The sequence below is a fragment of the Lonchura striata genome, chromosome 34 (genome assembly GCF_050655825.1).
Source record: "Lonchura striata isolate lonStrDom1 chromosome 34, ASM5065582v1, whole genome shotgun sequence".
Classification (NCBI taxonomy): domain Eukaryota; kingdom Metazoa; phylum Chordata; class Aves; order Passeriformes; family Estrildidae; genus Lonchura; species Lonchura striata.
The window spans coordinates 5568816-5593986 of record NC_140736.1 but is presented as its reverse complement, the minus strand read 5'-3'; the positions used below and the strand labels follow the sequence as shown (position 1 = coordinate 5593986).

Here is a 25171-nt window from a genome sequence, read left to right as displayed (position 1 = left end):
GAAAATTCCCAATTTTTCCATGGAAAGGAGGAAGAGGAGGCAGGTTTTCCTCCCTGCCGCTGTTTCCCGGTGGTTTTCGTGGACAAACGGAGGAAAAGAAGGATGAAAAGTGGGATAAACCCCTTTGCCAGCCCCAAAATCCCGGGATTTGGGGCGGGCTCGGTGCCTGCCCGGATTTCGGGAGGGGTCCTGGACACAATGCCTGGAAAACGCTTTTCCAGCGGTTCCGTGGGAAGGAAATTCCAGAGGCCCGTGCGGAATCTCCTTTTTTAGGCATTTTTGGGATGGTTATTTCTGGCCGGAACGCGCCGGGGCCGGGGGGGGTCGCTCCGGGCGGGATTTATCCCGAATTCCAGCGGCCCCGGCTTCCCACCCATCCTTCCCAAATTCCTCCTTTTTTGGGGGGAAAACCCTCGGCTTTGGGGCTGTGGGAACGTCCTGGGGCCGGGGGGACAGCAAGGATTCCCTGGGCGCAGAAATTCCTGGAATGTGGCGCGGAAATTCCTGAGATTTGCCACAGAAATTCCCGGGATGTGGCACAGAAATTCCTGAGATTTGCCACAGAAATTCCCGGGATGTGGCGCAGAAATTCCTGAGATTTGCCACAGAAATTCCCGGGATGTGGCGCAGAAATTCCTGGGATGTGGCACAGAAATTCCTGGGATGTGGCACAGAAATTCCTGGGATGTGGCACAGAAATTCCTGGGATGTGGCACAGAAATTCTCAGGATTTGGCCCAGAAATTCCCGGCATGTGGCACAGAAATTCCCAGGATGTGGCACAGAAATTCCTGAGATTTGCCACAGAAATTCCTGGGATGTGGCGCAGAAATTCCCGGGATGTGGCGCAGAAATTCCTGAGATTTGCCACAGAAATTCCTGGGATGTGGCGCAGAAATTCCTGGGATGTGGCGCAGAAATTCCTGAGATTTGCCACAGAAATTCCTGGAATGTGGCGCAGAAATTCCTGAGATTTGCCACAGAAATTCCTGAGATTTGCCACAGAAATTCCTGGGATGTGGCGCAGAAATTCCTGAGATTTGCCACAGAAATTCCTGAGATTTGCCACAGAAATTCCTGGGATGTGGCACAGAAATTCCTGGGATGTGGCGCAGAAATTCCCGGGATGTGGCGCAGAAATTCCTGAGATTTGCCACAGAAATTCCGGGGATGTGGCACAGAAATTCCTGGGATGTGGCACAGAAATTCCCGGGATGTGGCGCAGAAATTCCTGGGATGTGGCGCAGAAATTCCTGGGATATGGCACAGAAATTCCTGAGATTTGCCACAGAAATTCCCGGGATGTGGCGCAGAAATTCTCAGGATTTGGCCCAGAAATTCCTGAGATTTGCCACAGAAATTCCTGGGATGTGGCACAGAAATTCCTGGGATGTGGCACAGAAATTCCTGGAATGTGGCACAGAAATTCCTGGGATGTGGCGCAGAAATTCCTGGGATGTGGCGCAGAAATTCTCAGGATTTGGCGCAGAAATTCTCAGGATTTGGCGCAGAAATTCCCGGGATTTGGTGGTGTTTTCCCGGGTTTTGGAAAGTGATCTCTGGACACCGCAGGGCCAGGGAGAGATCCCAGAGCGGGATTTTAATGGGATTTTCTGGGATTTTTCTGGGATTTTTCTGGGATCTCTCAGTGCTGGGTAATTCAGGGCTCTTGTGTTTGCCCATGGAGGAGATCCCAGACCGGAATTTTTCTGGGATTTTTCTGGGATTTTTCTGGGATTTTTCTTGGATTTTTCTGGGATCTCTCCTGGCCAGGGGACTCAGGACCCATCGTGTTTGCCCGTGAAGGAGATCCCAGACCAGGATTTTTCTGGGATTTTTCTGGGATTTTTCTGGGATCTCTCCTGGCCAGGGGACTCAGGACCCGTCGTGTTTGCCCGTGAAGGAGATCCCAGACTGGGATTTTAATGGGATTTTTCTGGGATTTTTCTGGGATTTTTCTGGGATTTTTCTGGGATTTTTCTGGGATTTTTCTGGGATTTTTCTGGGATCTCTCCTGGCCAGCTGACTCAGGACCCGTCGTGTTTGCCCGTGAAGGAGATCCCAGACCGGGATTTTTTGGGATTTTTCTGGGATTTTTCTGGGATTTTTCTGGGATTTTTCTGGGATTTTTCTGGGATTTTTCTGGGATTTTTCTGGGATTTTTCTGGGATCTCTCCTGGCCAGGGGACTCAGGACCCATCGTGTTTGCCCATGAAGGAGATCCCAGACTGGGATTTTTCTGGGATTTTTCTGGGATTTTTTTGGGATTTTTCTGGGATTTTTCTGGGATCTCTCCTGGCCAGCTGACTCAGGACCCGTCGTGTTTGCCCATGAAGGAGATCCCAGACTGGGATTTTAATGGGATTTTTCTGGGATTTTTTTTGGATTTTTCTGGGATTTTTCTGGGATTTTTCTGGGATATTTTTGGGATTTTTCTGGGATTTTTCTGGGATCTCTCCTGGCCAGGGGACTCAGGACCCGTCGTGTTTGCCCGTGAAGGAGATCCCAGAGCGGAATTTCTCCGGGATCTCTCCGGGATCCCTCGGGGCCGGTGACTCAGGGCCGCGCCCGGCCGCGCCTGGCACAGGCATGTGCCAGCCTGGCACCGGCCAAAGTCCCGGCGCCGCCCCGGAGCCGCCCCAAACCCGGGATGGGCCCGGGAACCCGCCGGGATGGGTCTGGGGTCTCATCCCGGGATGTGTCCGGAGGAGATCCCTGATCCCAAACCAGCCCCAGGAGCAGATTGTGGCGTGGAGCCGTGCCAGCGGCGCAGGAAACTGCGGTGGCGGCTGTGGGATCGGCGTTCCGGCGGGTGAAGGGCTCGGGGTCATTCCCAGTGGGATCAATAACCCGGGGTCATTCCTGCTGGGATCAATAACCCGGGGTCATTCCCAGTGGGATCAATAACCCGGGGTCATTCCCAGTGGGATCAGTGGGGTCATTCCCAGTGGGATCAATAACCTGGGGTCATTCCTGCTGGGATCAGTGGGGTCATTCCTGCTGGGATCAATAACCCAGGGTCATTCCCAGTGGGATCAATAACCCGGGGTCATTCCCAGTGGGATCAATAACCCGGGGTCATTCCCAGTGGGATCAGTGGGGTCATTCCCAGTGGGATCAATAACCCGGGCTCATTCCCAGTGGGATCAGTGGGGTCATTCCCAGTGGGATCAATAACCTGGGGTCATTCCTGCTGGGATCAGTGGGGTCATTCCTGCTGGGATCAGTGGGGTCATTCCCAGTGGGATCAATAACCCTGGGTCATTCCTGCTGGGATCAGTGGGGTCATTCCTGCTGGGATCAATAACCTGGGGTCATTCCTGCTGGGATCAATAACCTGGGGTCATTCCTGCTGGGATCAGTGGGGTCATTCCTGCTGGGATCAATAACCTGGGGTCATTCCTGCTGGGATCAATAACCTGGGGTCATTCCCAGTGGGATCAATAACCCGGGGTCATTCCTGCTGGGATCAATAACCCGGGCTCATTCCCAGTGGGATCAATAACCCGGGCTCATTCCCAGTGGGATCAGTGGGGTCATTCCCAGTGGGATCAATAACCCGGGCTCATTCCCAGTGGGATCAGTGGGGTCATTCCTGCTGGGATCAATAACCCGGGCTCATTCCCAGTGGGATCAGTGAGGTCATTCCTGCTGGGATCAATAACCCGGGCTCATTCCCAGTGGGATCAGTGGGGTCATTCCCAGTGGGATGAGGAATCCCCAGGTCCCCAATCTCCCCGTTTTCCCCCAAACCCCGGGGGTCCCACCACATCCAGGGGGTCCCCCCAAACTCTGGGGATCCCCCACTGACCCCGGGGGTCCCCCCAAACTTCAGGGATCCCCCCAAACCCTGGGGTCCCCCACTGACCCCAGGGGTCACCTCAAACCCCAGGGGTCCCACCACATCCAGGGGGTCCCCCCAAACTTCAGGGATCCCCCCAAACCCTGGGGATCCCCCCACTGACCCCGGGGGTCCCCCCACACCCCAGGGGTCCCCCCACACCCCGGGGGTCCCCCACTGACCCCGGGGGTCCCCCCACACCCCGGGGGTCCCCCACTGACCCCGGGGGTCCCACTGACCCCGGGGGTCACCTCAAACCCCAGGGGTCACCTCAAACCCCAGGGGTCCCACCACATCCAGGGGGTCCCCCCAAACTTCAGGGATCCCCCCAAACCCTGGGGATCCCCCCCTGACCCCGGGGGTCCCCCCACACCCCGGGGGTCCCGCTGACCCCCCCCTGTCCCCCCACACCCCGGGGGTCCCCCACTGACCCCGGGGGTCCCCCCCTGACCCCGGGGGTCCCCTCACTGACCCCGGGGGTCCGCACTGACCCTGGGGGTCCCACTGACCCGGGGGTCCCGCTGACCCCCCCTGTCCCCGCAGACGTTCACGGCCTGGTGCAACTCCCACCTGCGCAAGGCCGGCACGCAGATCGAGAACATCGACGAGGATTTCCGGGACGGGCTCAAGCTGATGCTGCTGCTCGAGGTCATCTCAGGTCAGGCCTGAGCCCAGATCCTTAAACCGGGCTCAAAAACACCAAACGGGGCCCAAAAACACCAAACGGGGCCCAAAAACACCAAACTGGGCCCAAAAACAACAAAATGGGCCCAAAAACCTTCAAATTGGGTCCAAAAACAACAAACTGGGCCCAAAAACACCAAACGGGGCCCAAAAACCTTCAAATTGGGTCCAAAAACACCAAACTGGGCCCAAAAACACCAAACTGGGCCCAAAACCACCAAACTGGGCCCAAAAACACCAAACTGGGCCCAAAACCACCAAACTGGGCCCAAAAACACCAAACTGGGCCCAAAAACACCAAACTGGGCCCAAAAACCTTCAAATTGGGTCCAAAAACACCAAACTGGGCCCAAAACCACCAAACTGGGCCCAAAAACCCCAAACTGGGCCCAAAAACACCAAACTGGGCCCAAAAACAACAAACTGGGCCCAAAAACTTCCAGGCTGGGCACAAAGTACTGACACTTCCCCAAACACCTTTAAACTCGACCCAAAACCTTTCAGTCCTGACCCAGAACCTTCAGCCGTGACCCAAATCCTTTAATCCTGACCCAAATCCTTTAATCCTGACCCAAACCCTTTAATCCTGACCCAAACCCTTTAATCCTGACCCAAAACCTTTAATCCCAACCCAAACCCTCCTGTCCTGACCCAAACCCTTTAATCCTGACCCAAACCCTTTAACCCTGACCCAAACCCTTTAATCCTGACCCAAACCCTTCAGTCCTGACCCAAACCCTTTAACCCTGACCCAAACCCTTTAATCCTGACCCAAACCCTTTAACCCTGACCCAAACCCTTTAACCCTGACCCAAACCCTTTAATCCTGACCCAAACCCTCCAGTCCTGACCCAAATCCTTTAACCCTGACCCAAACCCTCCAGTCCTGACCCAAACCCTTTAACCCTGACCCAAATCCTTTAACCCTGACCCAAACCCTTTAACCCTGACCCAAACCCTTTAATCCTGACCCAAACCCTTTAACCCTGACCCAAATCCTTTAACCCTGACCCAAACCCTTTAACCCTGACCCAAATCCTTTAACCCTGACCCAAACCCTTTAACCCTGACCCAAACCCTTTAATCCTGACCCAAACCCTTTAACCCTGACCCAAATCCTTTAACCCTGACCCAAACCCTTTAACCCTGACCCAAATCCTCCAGTCCTGAACCAAACCCTTTAACCATGACCCAAACCCTTTAATCCTGACCCAAACCCTTCAGTCCTGACCCAAACCCTTTAATCCTGACCCAAACCCTTTAATCCTGACCCAAACCCTCCAGTCCTGACCCAAACCCTCCAGTCCTGACCCAAACCCTTTAACCCTGACCCAAAACCCTTTAACCCTGACCCAAATCCTTTAATCCCGACCCAAACCCTTTAATCCCGACCCAAACCCTTTAATCCCGACCCAAACCCTTTAATCCTGACCCAAACTCTTTAACCCTGACCCACACCCTTTAACCCTGACCCAAACCCTTTAACCCTGACCCAAACCCTTTAACCCTGACCCAAACCCTTTAATCCCGACCCAAACCCCTCACTCTGACCCCGGTGCCGTTGCAGGGGAGCGGCTCCCGAAGCCCGAGCGGGGCAAGATGAGGGTGCACAAGATCAACAACGTCAACAAGGCCCTGGACTTCATCGCCAGCAAAGGCGTCAAGCTCGTCTCCATCGGCGCCGAGGGTGAGGCCCCGCCTCGGGATCCGCTGGGATCCATTGGGATTCACCGGGATCTGCTGGGATTCACCGCCCCAGTGCAAGGGATTCGCCCCTTTGAGGCCAAAATTGGGATTTGGAGGGGTTTTAATCTCTACCCAAACCCTTTAACTTTAACTCAAACCCTGTAAACTGACTCAAACTTGACCCAAAACCCTTTAACTTTTGCCCAAACCCTTTAACCCTGACTCAAACCCTTTAACCCTGACCCAAACCCTTTAACCCTGACCCAAACCCTTTAAATCTGACCCAAACCCTTTAACTCTGACTCAAACCCTTTAACTCTGACCCAAACCCTTTAAATCTGACCCAAAACCCTTTAAACTTGACCCAAACCCTTTAACTCTGACCCAAAACCCTTTAAACTTGACCCAAACCCTTTAACTCTGATCCAAACCCTTTAAACTTGACCCAAAACCCTTTAACTCTGACCCAAAACCCTTTAAACTTGACCCAAAACCCTTTAACTGACCCAAACCCTTTAACCGTGACCCAAAACCCTTTAAACTTGACCCAAAACCCTTTAACTCTGACCCAAACCTGTTAACCTGACTCAAACCTGACCTCAGCCCTTTAACCCTGACCTAAAACCTTTAACCCCGACCAAAACCCTTTAATAACCCTTGACACAAATCTTTTAAACTTGACCCAAAACCCTTTAACTCTGACCCAAACCCTTTAACTCTGACTCAAACCCTTTAACCGTGACCAAAACCCTTTAAACTTGACCCAAAACCCTTTAAACTTGACCCAAACCCTTTAACCCTGACTCAAACCCTTTAAACTTGACCCAAAACCCTTTAAACTTGACCCAAAACCCTTTAACTCTGACCCAAACCCTTTAAACTTGACCCAAACCCTTTAACCCTGACTCAAACCCTTTAAACTTGACCCAAAACCCTTTAACTCTGACCCAAACCCTTTAACCCTGACTCAAACCTGACCTAAGCCCTTTAACCCTGATCTAAAACCTTTAACCCCGACCAAAACCCTTTAATAACCCTTGACACAAATCTTTTAAACTTGACCCAAAAGCCTTGAACTTTGGCCCAAACCCTTTAGTCTTGAGCCAAACCCACGTGGTGCCACAGCCCTCCACTGAGTCGTGGGGTGCCTGAGAATTCCGGGAATTGCAGGAATTTTGGGAATTCTAAACTCAAAGGCAATAGGCGCAGCTCATGGAGGTCACGGCTGTTCTGTGGTTTTGGATGGAATTATCCCTGTGGGATCAGGACCATTTCCTGCAGGATCCGGGGTCGTTCCCTGTGGGAATCTGGGACCATTCCCTGCGGGATCCAGGATCGATCCCTGTGGGAATCTGGGACCATTCCCTGTGGGAATCTGGGACCATTCCCTGCAGGATCCGGGATCGTTCCCTGTGGGATCTGGGACCATTCCCTGCAGGATCTCGAGGGCCATTCCCTGCAGGATCTGGGATCATTCCCTGCGGGATCTGGGACCATTTCCTGTGGGATCCAGGATCGATCCCTGTGGGAATCTGGGATCGTTCCCTGTGGGATCAGGACCATTCCCTGCAGGATCAGGACCATTCCCTGTGGGATCAGGACCATTCCCTGCAGGATCCGGGACCATTCCCTGTGGGAATCTGGGATCATTCCCTGCAGGATCTCGAGGGCCATTCCCTGCAGGATCCGGGACCATTCCCTGTGGGATCCAGGATCGATCCCTGTGGGATCTGGGACCATTCCCTGCAGGATCCGGGACCATTCCCTGTGGGATCCGGGACCATTCCCTGTGGGAATCTGGGACCATTCCCTGTGGGATCCGGGACCATTCCCTGTGGGATCGGGACCATTTCCTGTGGGATCCAGGATCGATCCCTGTGGGAACTGGGATCGTTCCCTGTGGGATCAGGACCATTCCCTGTGGGATCCAGGATCGATCCCTGTGGGATCAGGACCATTCCCTGTGGGAACTGGGATCGTTCCCTGTGGGATCTGGGACCATTCCCTGTGGGAACTGGGATCGTTCCCTGTGGGATCAGGACCATTCCCTGTGGGATCAGGACCATTCCCTGTGGGATCAGGACCATTCCCTGCGGGATCCCGATCATTCCCTGTGGGATCAGGACCGTTCCCTGTGGGATCCCGATCATTCCCTGTGGGATCAGGACCATTCCCTGCGGGATCAGGACCATTCCCTGTGGGATCAGGACCATTCCCTGCGGGATCCCGATCATTCCCTGTGGGATCAGGACCATTCCCTGTGGGATCCCAATCATTCCCTGTGGGATCAGGACCATTCCCTGTGGGAATCTGGGACCATTCCCTGTGGGATCCCGATCATTCCCTGTGGGATCAGGAGCATTCCCTGTGGGATCTGGGACCATTCCCATGGGATCCAGGATCGATCCCTGTGGGAACTGGGACCATTCCCTGTGGGATCGGGATCATTCCCTGTGGGATCCCGATCATTCCCTGTGGGAACTGGGATCATTCCCTGCGGGATCCTGATCATTCCCTGTGGGATCCTGATCATTCCCTGCAGGATCCGGGACCATTCCCATGGGATCCAGGATTGATCCCTGTGGGAACTGGGACCATTCCCTGTGGGATCCCGATCATTCCCTGTGGGATCAGGACCATTCCCTGCGGGATCCCGATCATTCCCTGCGGGATCCCGATCATTCCCTGTGGGATCAGGACCATTCCCTGCGGGATCAGGACCATTCCCACGGGATCCCGATCATTCCCTGTGGGATCCCGATAATTCCCTGCGGGATCAGACCATTCCCTGTGGGATCAGGACCATTCCCTGCGGGATCAGGACCATTCCCTGTGGGATCTGGGACCATTCCCTGTGGGATCCCGATCATTCCCTGTGGGATCAGGACCATTCCCTGCGGGATCCCGATCATTCCCTGCGGGATCCCGATCATTCCCTGTGGGATCAGGACCATTCCCTGCGGGATCAGGACCATTCCCTGTGGGATCAGGACCATTCCCACGGGATCCCGATCATTCCCTGTGGGATCCCGATCATTCCCTGCGGGATCAGACCATTCCCTGTGGGATCAGGACCATTCCCACGGGATCCCGATCATTCCCTGTGGGATCAGGACCATTCCCTGTGGGATCAGGACCATTCCCACGGGATCCCCGCCGGGCCGGGCGGGCCGGGCTGGCAGCGGCTCCGGCCGGGCCGGTTTGTTGGGATCCGAGCCCGGGAAAGCTCCGCGTGCCCGGAGCCGAGCGAGTCCCGACCGGCCCCGAGCCGGGAGACGCCCGGCGCCCGCCCCCGTCCCAGGAATTCCCAAAAAACTGGGCTGGGGCTGCTGGAGGCCCTGCTGGAATGTGGGATGGGGATGAGGAGCCCGGAATTCCTCCCGCTGCCCTCCCCTGTGGGGTTCCTCCCTCTGTGGGTTTCCAGGTCTTTTCCAGCCCCAGCAGTTCCATAATCCCGGAATTCCGTGGTTCTGTAATGAATGGGATCTGTAATTCCATAGTCCTGGAATTCCGTGGTTCTCTAATGAATGGGATCTGTAATTCCATAATCCTGGAATTCCGTGATTCTCTAATGAATGGGATCTGTAATTCCATAATCCTGGAATTCCGTGGTTCTGTAACAAACGGGATCTGTAATTCCATAATCCCGGGATTCCGTGGTTCTCTAATGAATGGGATCTGTAATTCCACAATCCTGGAATTCCGTGGTTCTGTAACAAACGGGATCTGTAATTCCATAATCCTGGAATTCCGTGGTTCTGTAACAAACGGGATCTGTGGCTCCATAATCCTGGAATTCCATGGTTCTCTAATGAATGGGATCTGTAATTCCATAATCCTGGAATTCCGTGGTTCTCTAATGAATGAGATCTGTGGTTCCATAATCCCGGGATTCCATGGTTCTGTAACAAACAGGATCTGTAATTCCATAATCCTGGAATTCCATGGTTCTCTAATGAATGGGATCTGTAATTCCATAATCCTGGAATTCTGTGGTTCTCTAATGAACGGGATCTATAATTCCATAATCCTGGAATTCCATGGTTCTGTAACAAACGGGATCTGTAATTCCATAATCCTGGAATTCCGTGGTTCTCTAATGAACGGGATTTGTAATTCCATAATCCCGGGATTCCGTGGTTCTGTAACAAACGGGATCTGTAATTCCATAATCCCGGGATTCCGTGGTTCTGTAACAAACGGGATCTGTAATTCCATAATCCCGGTATTCCATGGTTCTGTAACAAACGGGATCTGTAATTCCACAATCCCGGAATTCCGTAGTTCTCTAATGAATGGGATCTGTAATTCCACAATCCTGGAATTCCGTGGTTCTCTAATGAACGGGATCTGTGGTTCCATAATCCCGGGATTCCGTGGTTCTGTAACAAACGGGATCTGTAATTCCATAATCCCGGGATTCTGTGGTTCTTTAACAAACGGGATCTGTGGCTCCGTAATCCCGGGATCTGTGATTCCAGTTCCGCAGTCCCACAAACCCTGCATCCCCTCATCCCAGGCTTCCATGATTTTTGGGTCCCGCAATTCCAGAACTTCGTGTCCTAAGACTCCCTAAACCCAGGATCCCGCCGTTCCCGGATCCCGTGGATTCCCGAATGCGGGATCCGTTCGCTTTGGCCTTCCGCTCCTGTGGATCCGCCCCGGCATTCCCGGGATCCCAGGGCCCCGTGGTTCCCGCTGGGAATTCCCAGCCGGAATCCGCTCCCTGTGGCTCTCCCCGCAGAGATCGTGGACGGGAACGCCAAGATGACGCTGGGCATGATCTGGACGATCATCCTGCGCTTCGCCATCCAGGACATCTCCGTGGAGGGTAACGGCGCGCGGGATCCGCTCCCGGGCTCGGGGGATCCACACGGGATCTGCCACGGGATCCGCTCCCGGGGTCGGGGGATCCACACGGGATCTGCACTGGGATCTGCTCCTGGGATTGGGGATCCACACGGGATCTGCCCTGGGATCTGCTCTGGGATTGGGGGATCCACACGGGATCTGCTCCTGGGATTGGGGTTCCACACGGGATCTGCCCTGGGATCCGCTCCCGGGGTCGGGGGATCCACACGGGATCCACACAGGATCCGCTCCCGGGGTCGGGGGATCCACACGGGATCCACACAGGATCCGCCATGGGATCTGCTCTGGGATTGGGGATCCACACGGGATCCGCCTCTGGGATTGGGGGATCCACACGGGATCTGCCATGGGATCTGCCTCTGGGATTGGGGGATCCACATGGGATCTGCCCCGGGATCTGCTCTGGGATTGGGGATCTGCCATGGGATCTGCTCTGGGATTGGGGGTCCACACGGGATCTGCCATGGGATCTGCCTCTGGGATTGGGGGATCCACACGGGATCCGCCTCTGGGATTGGGGGATCCACACGGGATCCGCCCAGGGATCTGCTCCTGGGATTGGGGGATCCACACGGGATCTGCCTCTGGGATTGGGGGATCCACACGGGATCTGCATCTGGGATTGGGGGATCCACACGGGATCTGCCCTGGGATCTGCTCCCGGGGTCGGGGGATCCACACGGGATCTGCACTGGGATCTGCTCTGGGATTGGGGATCCACACGGGATCTGCTCCTGGGATCTGCTCTTGGGATTGGGGGATCCACACGGGATCCGCCCCGGGATCGGCTCCCGGGGTCGGGGGATCTCCCGGGATCCGCCCCCGGGGTCGGGGATCTCCCGGGATCGGCTGCCAGGGTCGGGGATCTCCTGGGATCCACTGCCGGGGTTGGGGGATCTCCCGGGATGGGCTCCCGGGGTTGGGGATCTCCTGGGATCCACTGCCGGGGTCGGGGATCTCCTGGGATTCGCTCCCAGGGTCGGGGATCTCCCGGGATCCACTGCCGGGGTCGGGGATCTCCCGGGATCCGCTCCCGAGGTTGGGGGATCTCCCGGGGTCGGGGGATCTCCCGGGATGGGCTCCCGGGGTCGGGGGATCTCCCGGGATGGGCTCCCGGGGTCGGGGATCTCCCGGGATCCGCTGCCGGGGTCGGGGGATCTCCCGGGATCGTCTCCCGGGGTCGGGGGATCTCCCGGGATCCGCTGCCGGGGTCGGGGATCTCCCGGGGTCGGGGATCTCCCGGGATCCGCTGCCGGGGTCGCCCAATCCCTGCTCCCGCAGAGACCTCGGCCAAGGAGGGGCTCCTGCTCTGGTGCCAGCGGAAGACGGCGCCCTACAAGAACGTCAACGTGCAGAACTTCCACATCAGGTCCTGCCCCTTCATCTTCCTCTTCCTCTTCCTCTTCCTCTTCCCCTTCCTCTTCCTCTTCCTCTTCCCCTTCCTCTTCCCCTTCCTCTTCCCCTTCCCCTTCCCCTTCCTCTTCCTCTTCCTCTTCCTCTTCCTCTTCCTCTTCCTCTTCCCCTTCCTCTTCCCCTTCATCTTCCTCTTCCTCTTCCCCTTCCCTTCCTCTTCCCTTCCTCTTCCTCTTCCTCTTCCCCTTCCCCTTCCCCTTCCTCTTCCTCTTCCTCTTCTCCTTCTCTTCCTCTTCCTCTTCCTCTTCCCTTCCTCTTCTCTTCCTCTTCCTCTTCCTCTTCCTCTTCCTCTTCCTCTTCCTCTTCCTCTTCCTCTTCCTCTTTCCCTTCCTCAGAGCGGGCTGGGCTCAGGCAGGGACAGAATTCCCATTTTCCCTGTGAATTCCCAGGATCCGATCCCATTTTCCCCATGGATTCCCAGGATCCCATCCCTGTTTTCCCCACGGATTCCCGGGATCCGATCCCTGTTTTCCCCGCGGATTCCCGGGATCTGATCCCATTTTCCCCCGCGGATTCCCGGGATCCGATCCCTGTTTTCCCTGCAGATTCCCAGGATCTGATCCCATTTTCCCCCGCGGATTCCCGGGATCTGATCCCATTTTCCCCCGCGGATTCCCAGGATCCCATCCCTGTTTTCCCCACGGATTCCCGGGATCCAATCCCTGTTTTCCCCGCGGATTCCCGGGATCCAATCCCATTTTTCCTCATGGATTCCCAGGATCTGATCCCATTTTCCCCCGCGGATTCCCAGGATCCCATCCCTGTTTTCCCCATGGATTCCCGGGGTCCGATCCCATTTTTCCCCATGGATTCCCGGGGTCTGATCCCATTTTTCCCCCGCGGATTCCCGCTTTTCCTCACTCCCGTTTTCCCGCAGCTGGAAGGACGGGCTGGCCTTCAACGCCCTCATCCACCGGCACCGCCCGGAGCTGATCGAGTACGACAAGCTGCGCAAGGTAACCCCCGCCTCCCCTCCGGAAAATCCCGGAATTCCGGGAATTCCCGCCCACGGAGCCTCCCGCTCTCCCGCAGGACGACCCCGTCACCAACCTCAACAACGCCTTCGAGGTGGCCGAGAAGTACCTGGACATCCCCAAGATGCTGGACGCCGAGGGTAAGCGCGGGATCCAGCGGATCCCGGGATCTCCCCCAGGCCCTGCAGGGGGATTTCCTGGCGGGAGGCGCCGGATCCCTGATTTATCCTGGATTTCTCCGGTTTAGCAGCAATTCCCAGCTCTCCGCGTGGATCCATCCCGGGTTTGGGATGCTCAGGGTTCCGTAATCCTTCGGTTCCACCATCCTGGAATTCCAGGGCTGCAGGAGTCCACAGTTGTACCATCCCACAATTCCAGGATCCCACAGATCTGCCGTTCCCTTCCTCCAGGATCCCATAATTGTAGGGTTTCGTTATTCCAGGATTCCACAATTCCAGGATCCCACAGATCTGCCATTCCCTTCCTCCAGGAACCCATAATTGTAGGGTTTTGTTCTTCCAGGATTCCACAATTCCAGGATCCCACAATTCCAGGATTCCACAATTCCAGGATCCCACAGATCTGCCGTTCCCTTCCTCCAGGATCCCATAATTGTAGGGTTTCGTTATTCCAGGATTCCACAATTCCAGCATCCCACAATTCCTGGATTCCACAATTCCAGGATCCCACAGATCTGCCATTCCCTTCCTCCAGGATCCCATAATTGTAGGGTTTCGTTATTCCAGGATTCCACAATTCCAGGATCCCACAGATCTTCCATTCCCTTCCTCCAGGATCCCATAATTGTAGGGTTTCGTTATTCCAGGATTCCACAATTCCAGGATCCCACAATTCCAGGATTCCACAATTCCAGGATCCCACAGATCTGCCGTTCCCTTCCTCCAGGATCCCATAATTGTAGGGTTTCGTTATTCCAGGATTCCACAATTCCAGGATCCCACAGATCTGCCATTCCCTTCCTCCAGGATCCCATAATTCTCAGATTTCGTTATTCCAGGTCTCCGCAATTCCAGCATCCCACAATTCCTGGATTCCACAATTCCTGCATCCCATAAATCTGCTATTCCCTTCTTGTAGGATCCCATAATTCTTGGATTTTGTTATTCCAGGTCTCCACAATTCCCATAGATCTGGGATTCCCTTCATCTAGGATTCCATAATTCTCGGATTTTGTTATTCCAGGGCTCCGCAATTCCAGGATCCCATAAATCTGGCATCCCTTTTTTCTGGGATCCCGTAATTCTTGGATTTCTTTATTCCAGGATCACAGAACTCCAGGATCCCTCAATTCCAGGACCCCACAATTCCAGGACCCCACAATTCCAGGATTTCATAATGCTTTGATTCCTCAATTCCAGGATCCCACAACTCTAATCCCACAATTCCAGGACCCCACAATTCCAGGATCTCACAACTTTTTGATCCCACAATTCCAGGACCCCACAATTCTTTGATCCCACAATTCCAGGATTTCATAATGGTTTGATTCCTCAATTCCAGGATCCCACAAATCTGATCCCACAATTCCAGGATCCCACAATTCCAGGACCCCACAACTCTCATCCCACAATTCCAGGACCCCACAATTCCAGGATCTCACAACTTTTTGATCCCACAATTCCAGGACCCCACAATTCCAGGATCCCTCAATTCCAGGATTTCATAATGGTTTGATTCCTCAATTCCAGGATCCCACAAATCTGATCCCACAATTCCAGGACCCCACAATTCCAGGACCCCTCAATCCCAGGACCCCACAATTCCAGGACCCCTCAATTCCAGGACCCCCGGAGGAGGCGCCAGCCCTAACCCCGATGTTTCCCATCCATCCCCAATCCATCCGGGCGGATTCCCCCGGGATTTGGAGCCCCTGGAGCGGAATTCCGGACGGGAATCCCGCCGGCCCCGTGCCCCACCCCGCTCCCAGTTCCTCCCAGTTTCTCCCAGTTTCTCCCAGTTTTCTCCCAGTTTCTCCCAGTTTCTTCCAGTCGCTCCCAGTTGCTCCCAGTTTCTTCCAGTTTCTCCCAGTTTCTTCCAGTTTTCTCCCAGTTTTTCTCCCAGTTTCTCCCAGTTTCTCCCAGTTTCTCCCAGTTTCTCCCAGTTTCTCCCAGTTGCTCCCAGTTTCTCCCAGTTTCTCCCAGTTTTCTCCCAGTTTTCTCCCAGTTTCTCCCAGTTTTCTCCCAGTTTCTCCCAGTTTTCTCCCAGTTTTCTCCCAGTTTCTCCCAGTTGCTCCCAGTTTAACCCGTGCGGTTCCCCGCAGACATCGTGAACACGGCGCGGCCGGACGAGAAGGCCATCATGACCTACGTGTCCAGCTTCTACCACGCCTTCTCCGGGGCCCAGAAGGTACCGGGAGAATCCTCCCGGATCCGCCCGTCCTTCCGGAACCTTCCCCCCCTGGATCCCCCCTCTGGAATTCCCGGAATTCTCTCTCCGCTCTCACGCTCGCTTCTCTTCCAGCCACGGCCGCTGTCGCTCGGGGGGGGCTCCGGGACCGCTCCCGGCTGGCTCACGAGGGGTTAAATCCGCCTGGGATGCCCGAATTTTGGGAAATCTGGGGGAATATGTGGGAAATCCGTGGAGATCCATGGGAAATTAATGGAAATCCATGGAGATCCATGGCAAATTAATGGAAATCCATGGGTATATGTGGGAAATCCATGGGTAATCAAGAGAAGTCCTTGGAAATCCACGGGATTCCATAAATATCCACGGAAGTCCATGGGAATCCTTGGAAGTCCATGGGAATCCATGGGAATCCTTGGAAATCCATTAGAAATTAGTGAAAATCCATTAGTGGTTTCCACGGAATCCATGGGATTCCGTGGAAATCCATAGGAAATTTGTGGGAATCCATGGTAAATCCATGGGAATCCATGGAAATCCATGGGAAATGAATGGAAATCCATGGAAAACGTGTAGGAATCCATGGGAAATCCATGGGAATGCATTGTAAATGAATGGAAATCCATGGGAAATCCATGGTAACTCCATAGGAAATTTGTAGGAATGCATGGTAAATCCATGGGAAATCCATGGGAATCCATGGGAAATGTGTAGGAATCCATGGGAATCCATGGGAAATGTGTAGGAATCCATGGGAAATCCATGGGAATCCATGGGAAATGAATGGAAGTCCATGGGCATCCGTGGTAAATCCATATGAAGTTTGTAGGAATGCATGGAAAATCCATGGGAATCTGTGGGAAATCCTTGGGAATCCACGGGATTCCATGGAAATCCATGGGAAATGTGTAGGAATCCATGGGAATCCACAGGATTCAATGTAAAATCCATGGGAAATTTTTAGAAATCCATGGGAAATCCATGGGAATGCATCGTAAATGAATGGAAGTCCATGGGGATCCATGGTAAATCCATAGGAAATTTGTAGGAATGCATGGTAAATCCACGGTAAATCCATGGGAATCCATGGAAAATTAATGGAAATCCATGGGAAATGTGTAGGAATCCATGGGAAATCCATGGGAATGCATGGGAAATGAATGGAAGTCCATGGGCATCCATGGTAAATCCATAGGACATTTGTAGGAATGCATGGTAAATCCATGGTAAATCCATGGGAATCCATGGGAAATGTGTAGGAATCCATGGGAAATCCATGGGAAATGAATGGAAATCCATGGGAAATGTGTAGGAATCCATGGGAATCCATGGTAACTCCATAGGAAATTTGTAGGAATGCATGGGAAATCCATGGTAAATCCATGGTAATCCATGGGAAATGTGTAGGAATCCATGGTAAATCCATGGGAATGCATGGGAAATCCATGAGAATGCATTGTAAATGAATGGAAGTCCATGGGCATCCATGGTAAATCCATAGGAAATTTGTAGGAATCCATGGTAAATCCATGGTAATCCATGGGAAATGAGTGGAAATCCATGGGAATCCATGGTAAATCCATAGGAAATTTGTAGGAATGCATGGGAAATCCATGGTAAATCCATGGGAATCCATGGGAAATTAATGGCAATCCATGGGAAATGTGTAGGAATCCATGGGAAATGTGTAGGAATCCATGGTAAATCCATGGGAATGCATGGGAAATGAATGGAAATCCATGGGAATCCATGGTAAATCCATAGGATACTTGTAGGAATGCATGGTAAATCCATGGGAAATTAATGGAAGTCCATGGGAAATGTGTAGGAATCCATGGGAAATGTGTAGGAATCCATGGGAAACGTGTAGGAATCCATGGGAAATCCATGGGAATGCATGGGAAATGAATGGAAATCCATGGGAAATATGTAGGAATCCATGGGAAATCCATGGGAATCCATGGGAAATGAATGGAAGTCCATGGGCATCCGTGGTAAATCCATAGGACATTTGTAGGAATGCATGGTAAATCCATGGTAAATCCATGGTAATCCATGGGAAATTAATGGAAATCAATGGGAAATGTGTAGGAATCCATGGGAAATGTGTAGGAAAATGTGTAGGAATCCATGGGAAATGTGTAGGAATCCATGGGAAATCCATGGGAATCCATGGGAATCCATGGGAATCGACTGGAATCCCACGGAATTCCGAGGGAATCCGGGGGCAAGCCCCGTGAGATGCCCGGTGCTCGGGGGAGCCCCTCCGGCTGCCGGGACGTTGAGGAGCCGGGCCCGGGTGGGACAAACCCCCCGTGAGCCGTCCCGGGCGGCGTTCCCGGCGTTCCCGGCCCGCGCTGGGATTTCGGGAATGCTGCTGGAGCCGCGGCTCTCCTCCGCTCTCCCCGGGCAGATATCGTGGGCACGCTGCGGCCCGACGAGAAGGCCATCATGACCTACGTCTCCTGCTTCTACCACGCCTTCTCCGGGGCCCAGAAGGTGAGCCCGGCCCCGCACGGCCCGCTGCCCTTGATCTGCCCGGGATCCGGGATCTGCCCGGGAAATGCCCGGGATCGGGGATCTGCCCGGGAAATGCCCGGGATCTGCCCGGGATCTGCCCGAGATCGGGGATCTGCCCACGGTCTGCCCGGGAAATGCCCAGGGTCTGGGATCTGCCCAGGATCTGCCCGGGATCTGGGATCTGCCCAGGAAATGCCCGGGATCTGCCCGGGATCTGGGATCTGCCCAGGAAATGCCCGGGATCTGCCCAGGATCTGCCCGGGATCTGCCCGGGGTCTGGGATCTCCCCGGGAAATGCCCAGGATCTGCCTAGGAAATGCCCGGGATCTGCCCAGGGTCTGCCCAGGATCTGGGATCTGCCCGGGATCGGGGATCTGCCTGGGATCTGCCCAGGGTCTGCCCAGGATCTGGGATCTGCCCAGGCTCTGGGATCTGCCCAGGGTCTGCCCGGGAAATGCCCGGGATCTGCCCAGGAAATGGGATCTGCCCGGGAAATGCCCGGGATCTGCCCAGGGTCTGCCCAGGGTCTGCCCGGGATCTGGGATCTGCCCGGGCTCTGGGATCTGCTCAGGGTCTGCCTGGGAAATGCCTGGGATCTGCCCAGGATATGGGATCTGCCTGGGAAATGCCTGGGATCTGCCCAGGAAATGCCCGGGGTCTGCCAGGGATCTGCCAGGGATCTGGGATCTGCCCGGGGTCTGGCTTCTGCCTGGGATCTGCCAGGGATCTGGGATCTGCCCGGGGTCTGGCTTCTGCCTGGGATCTGCCTGGGATCTGGGATCTGCCTGGGATCTGGGATCTGCCTGGCTGCTGCTCTGCTTGGCTTGGGGATGTGGGAGGTGGGGCCTGGCTCTGCTGAGGTCGCGCTGCTTCCCTGGGGCTCTTCCTGCATTCCCTGCCTCCTTCCCTGCCTCTATTCCCTTCTTTTCCCTCTATTCCCTTATTTTCCCTCTATTCCCTTCTTTTCCCTCTATTCCCTTCCTTTTCCCTTTTATTCCCTTCCTTTCCCTCTATTCCCTTCCTTTTCCCTCTATTCCCTTCCTTTTCCCTCTATTCCCTTCTTTTCCCTCTATTCCCTTCCTTTTCACTGTATTCCCTTCCTTTTCCCTCTATTCCCTTCCTTTTCCCTTTTATTCCCTTCTTTTCCCTGTATTCCCTTCCTTTTCCCTGTATTCCCTTCCTTTTCCCTTTTATTCCATTCTTTTCCCTTTTATTCCCTTATTTTCCCTGTATTCCCTTCCTTTTCCCTGTATTCCCTTCCTTTTCCCTGTATTCCCTTCCTTTTCCCTCTATTCCCTTCCTTTTCCCTGTATTCCCTTCCTTTTCCCTTTTATTCCCTTATTTTCCCTGTATTCCCTTCCTTTTCCCTGTATTCCCTTCCTTTTCCCTCTATTCCCTTCCTTTTCCCTCTATTCCCTTCCTTTTCCCTCTATTCCCTTCCTTTTCCCTCTATTCCCTTCCTTTTCCCTCTATTCCCTTCCTTTTCCCTCTATTCCCTTCCTTTTCCCTTTTATTCCATTCTTTTCCCTTTTATTCCCTTATTTTCCCTGTATTCCCTTCCTTTTCCCTCTATTCCCTTCCTTTTCCCTTTTATTCCCTTGTTTTCCCTGTATTCCCTTCCTTTTCCCTCTATTCCCTTCCTTTTCCCTCTATTCCCTTCCTTTTCCCTTTTATTCCCTTCCTGTTCCCTGTATTCCCTTCTTTTCCCCTCTATTCCCTTCTTTTCCCCCCTTTTCTCCCTTTTTTTCCTCTTTTTTTCCTCTTTTTTTTCCCCATATTCCAAATCCCATTTCCCAAGCCCATATCCCCATTCCCATATTCCAAATCCCATATTCCAAATCCCATATTCCCATTCCTGTATTATTCCTAATTCAATTTCCCAATCCCATATTCCCATTCCCGTATCCCCATTCCCATATCCCCATTCCCATTCTCATTCCCAATTTCCCATTCCCATATCCCCATTACCAATCCCATATTCCCACTCCCATATTCCCATTCCCGTATCCCCATTCCCAATCCCATATTCCCAATTTCCCATTCCCAATTTCCCAATCCCATATCCCCATTCCCCTATTTCCATTCCCAGCCCCACATTCCCAATCCCATATTCCCATTCCCATATCCCCATTCCCAATCCCATATTCCCAATTTCCCATTCCCAATTTCCCAATCCCATATTCCCATATCCCCATTACCAGCCCCACATTCCCAATCCCATATTCCCATTCCCGTATCCCCATTCCCAATCCCATATTCCCATTCCCAATTTCCCAATCCCATATCCCCATTCCCATATTTCCATTCCCAGCCCCACATTCCCAATCCCATATTCCCATTCCCGTATCCCCATTCCCAATCCCATATTCCCATTCCCAATTTCCCAATCCCATATCCCCATTCCCATATTTCCATTCCCAGCCCCACATTCCCAATCCCATATTCCCATTCCCGTATCCCCATTCCCAATCCCATATTCCCAATCCCAATTTCCCAATCCCATATCCCCATTCCCCTATTTCCATTCCCAGCCCCACATTCCCAATCCCGTTTTTCCGCAGGCGGAGACGGCGGCGAATCGGATCTGCAAAGTTCTGGCCGTGAACCAGGAGAACGAGCAGCTCATGGAGGACTACGAGCGCCTGGCCTCGGATGTAAGGGGGGAAAATCCCAAATCCCACCCAAAAACACCCCCAAAACCCCAAATCCCACCCAAAAACACCCACAAAACCCAAATCCCACCCAAAAACACCCACAAATCCCAAATCCCACCCCAAAACACCCCCAAATCCCAAATCCCCCCCAAAATCACCATCAAAATCCCAAATCCCCCCCAAAACCACCCCCAAATCCCAAATCCCACCCAAAAACACCCCCAAATCCCAAATCCCACCCAAAAACACCCCCAAATCCCAAATCCCCCCCAAAACCACCCCCAAATCCCAAATCCCACCCCAAAAACACCCCCAAAACCCAAATCCCACCCAAAAACACCCCCAAATCCCAAATCCCACCCAAAAACACCCCCAAAACCCAAATCCCACCCCAAAAACACCCCCAAATCCCAAATCCCACCCAAAAACACCCCCAAAACCCAAATCCCACCCAAAAACACCCCCAACCCCAAATCCCACCCAAAAACACCCACAAAACCCAAATCCCACCCAAAAACACCCCCAACCCCAAATCCCACCCAAAAACACCCCAAAACCCAAATCCCACCCCAAAAACACAATCAAAACCCAAATCCCACCCAAAAACACCCCAAAACCCAAATCCCACCCAAAAACACCCCAAATCCCAAATCCCCCCAAAAAACACCACCAAAACCCAAATCCCCCCCAAAAACACCCCAAATCCCAAATCCCACCCAAAAACACCCCCAAATCCCAAATCCCCCCCAAAATCACCATCAAAATCCCAAATCCCACCCCAAAAACACCGCCAAAACCCCAAATCCCCCCCCAAAACACCCCAAAACCCAAATCCCACCCCAAAAACACCCCCAACCCCAAATCCCACCCAAAAACACCATCAAAACCCAAATCCCACCCAAAAACACCATCAAAACCCAAATCCCACCCAAAAACATCCCCAAACCCCAAATCCCACCCAAAAACACCCCCAACCCCAAATCCCACCCAAAAACACCCCAAATTCCCCCAAAAAACACCACCAAAACCCAAATCCCACCCCAAAAACACCCCAAATCCCAAATCCCACCCCAAAAACACCACCAAACCCCAAATCCCACCCCAAAAACATCCCCAAACCCCAAATCCCACCCAAAAACATCCCCAAACCCCAAATCCCCCCCAAAAAAAAACCCCAAACCCCAAATCCCACCCAAAAACACCGCCAAAACCCCAAATCCCCCCCAAAAAAAACCCCAAACCCAAATCCCACCCAAAAACATCCCCAAACCCCAAATCCCACCCAAAAACACCCCCAAACCCCTTCCCAAATCCCCAAACCAGTGTCCCACCAGCTGCTGGTATGGATCCAGCCCCATCCCACATCCCAAACCCCATCCCAAACCCCACCCCACACCCCAAACCCCATCCCAAACCCCAAATCTCTGTGCAGCTGCTGGCGTGGATCCAGCGCACGAACCCCATCCCAAATTCCATCCCAAACTCCATCCCACACCCCAAACCCCATCCCACACCCCAAACTCCACCCCAAACCCTAAACCCCATCCCACACCCCACCCCAAACCCCATCCCAAACCCCATCCCAAACCCCATCCCAAATTCCATCCCAAACCCCATCCCACACCCCAAACCCCACACCCCAAACCCCATCCCAAACCCCATCCCAAACCCCAAATTTCTCCCCAGCTGCTGGCGTGGATCCAGCACACAAACCCCATCCCAAATTCCATCCCAAACCCCATCCCAAACCCCAAATTTCTCCCCAGCTGCTGGTGTGGATCCAGCACACAAACCCCATCCCAAACCCCATCCCACACCCCAAACCCCATCCCAAATTCCATCTCAAACCCCATCCCACACCCCAAACCCCATCCCAAACCCCATCCCAAACCCCATCCCAAACCCCATCCCAAATTCCATCCCACACCCCAAACCCCATCCACATCCCAAACCCCATCCCAAATTCCATCCCAAACCCCATCCCACACCCAAAACCCCATCCCAAACCCCATCCCAAACCCCATCCCAAATTCCATCCCAAACCCCATCCACACCCCAAACCCCAAACCCCATCCCGAACCCCAAACCCCATCCCAAACCCCATCCCAAACCCCATCCCAAACCCCAAATTTCTCCCCAGCTGCTGGTGTGGATCCAGCGCACAAACCCCATCCCAAACCCCATCCCACCCCCCAAATTTCTCCCCAGCTGCTGGCGTGGATCCAGCGCACAAACCCCATCCCAAACCCCATCCCAAACCCCATCCCAAACCCCAAACCCCACCCCAAACCCCACCCCAAAACCCAAACCCCATCCCAAACCCCATCCCAAACCCCATCCCAAACCCCATCCCAAATTCCATCCCAAACCCCATCCCACACCCCAAACCCCATCCCAAACCCCAAACCCCATCCCACATCCCAAACCCCATCCACATCCCAAACCCCATCCCACCCCCCAAATTTCTCCCCAGCTGCTGGCGTGGATCCAGCGCACCATCCCCTGGCTGGAGGCCCGGGACCCGCAGAAAACCATCCCGGCCATGCAGCAGAAGCTGGAGGATTTCCGCGAGTACCGCCGCGTGCACAAACCCCCCAAGGTGCAGGAGAAGTGCCAGCTGGAGATCAACTTCAACACCCTGCAGACCAAACTGCGCCTCAGCGGCCGGCCCGCCTTCATGCCCTCCGAGGGCAGGATGGTCTCGGTGGGTCTGGGGGCTTAAACCCACCCTAAACTGCCCCAAATCTGCCCCAAATCTGCCCCATGCTTCTGTGAGCAGGATGGTCTCAGTGGGTCTGGGGGCTTCGGGGTCCTTGAGGGACTCAAATCCTCTGAAAATGCCCCAAATCTGCCCCAGCCCTCCGAGGGCAGGATGGTCTCGGTGGGTCTGGGGGTTTCGGGGTCCTGGGGGAGCTTAAACCCACCCTGATCTGCCCCAAATCTGCCCCAGCCCTCCGAGGGGAGGATGGTCTTGGTGGGTCTGGGGGCTTAAACCCACCCTAAACTGCCCCAAATCTGCCCCAAATCTGCCCCATCCTTCTGTGAGCAGGATGGTCTCAGTGGGTCTGGGGGCTTCGGGGTCCTTGAGGGACTCAAATCCTCTGAAAATGCCCCAAATCTGCCCCAGCCCTCTGAGGGCAGGATGGTCTTGGTGGGTCTGGGGGTTTCGGGGTCCTGGGGGAGCTTAAACCCACCCTAAACTGCCCCAAATCTGCCCCAAATCTGCCCCAGCCCTCCGAGGGCAGGATGGTCTTGGTGGGTCTGGGGGCTTAAACCCACCCTAAACTGCCCCAAATCTGCCCCAAATCTGCCCCATCCTTCTGTGAGCAGGATGGTCTCAGTGGGTCTGGGGGCTTCGGGGTCCTTGAGGGACTCAAATCCTCTGAAACTGCCCCAAATCTGCCCCAAATCTGCCCCAGCCCTCTGAGGGCAGGATGGTCTTGTTGGGTCTGGGGGCTTCGGGGTCCTGGGGAAGCTTAAACCCACCCTGATCTGCCCCAAATCTGCCCCAGCCCTCCGAGGGCAGGATGGTCTTGGTGGGTCTGGGGGTTTCGGGGTCCTGGGGGAGCTTAAACCCACCCTAAACTGCCCCAAATCTGCCCCAGCCCTCCGAGGGCAGGATGGTCTCGGTGGGTCTGGGGGTTTCGGGGTCCTGGGGAAGCTTAAACCCACCCTGATCTGCCCCAAATCTGCCCCAGCCCTCCGAGGGCAGGATGGTCTCGGTGGGTCTGGGGGTTTCGGGGTCCTGGGGGAGATTTGGGGGTTCTCGGGGGGTCCTAAACCCACCCCACTGTGAGCTGTCAAAGGGCAGGGTGGGATCAAGGGGCTTGGGAGGGTCCCAGGGGGTTTTTGGGGTGACTCTGGGGGTTTTTGGGGTGACCCTGGGGGATTTTGGGGTGACCCTGGGGGATTTTGGGATGACTGAGTGATTTTGGGGTGACTCTGGGCATTTCTGGGATGACTGAGGGATTTTGGGGTGACCCTGGGGGATTTTGGGGTGACCCTGGGGGATTTTGGGGTGACCCTGGGGGATTTTGGGGTCCCCAGGACATCGGGGCAGGGTGGCAGCGCCTGGAGCAGGCCGAGAAGGGCCACGAGGAGTGGGGTCACCTGTGTTACCTGTGCTGGGGGATTTTGGGGTGACCCCAAGGTGGGGTGACC

General features: G+C 54.3%; 1 protein-coding gene across 1 annotated transcript in view; it reads left to right on the top strand.

Moving 5' to 3' along the window:
* Positions 1 to 25171, top strand: part of ACTN4 (actinin alpha 4) — a 52866-nt gene that overhangs the window by 8947 nt on the left and 18748 nt on the right. Inside the window, exons 2-10 of the mRNA XM_077789191.2 lie at positions 4384 to 4498; positions 6092 to 6211; positions 10955 to 11041; positions 12364 to 12451; positions 13373 to 13451; positions 13528 to 13609; positions 15751 to 15836; positions 20918 to 21010; positions 23484 to 23714. Of these exons, the coding sequence (XP_077645317.2) occupies positions 4384 to 4498; positions 6092 to 6211; positions 10955 to 11041; positions 12364 to 12451; positions 13373 to 13451; positions 13528 to 13609; positions 15751 to 15836; positions 20918 to 21010; positions 23484 to 23714 (981 nt within the window). The remainder of the gene's footprint in view (positions 1 to 4383; positions 4499 to 6091; positions 6212 to 10954; positions 11042 to 12363; positions 12452 to 13372; positions 13452 to 13527; positions 13610 to 15750; positions 15837 to 20917; positions 21011 to 23483; positions 23715 to 25171) is intronic.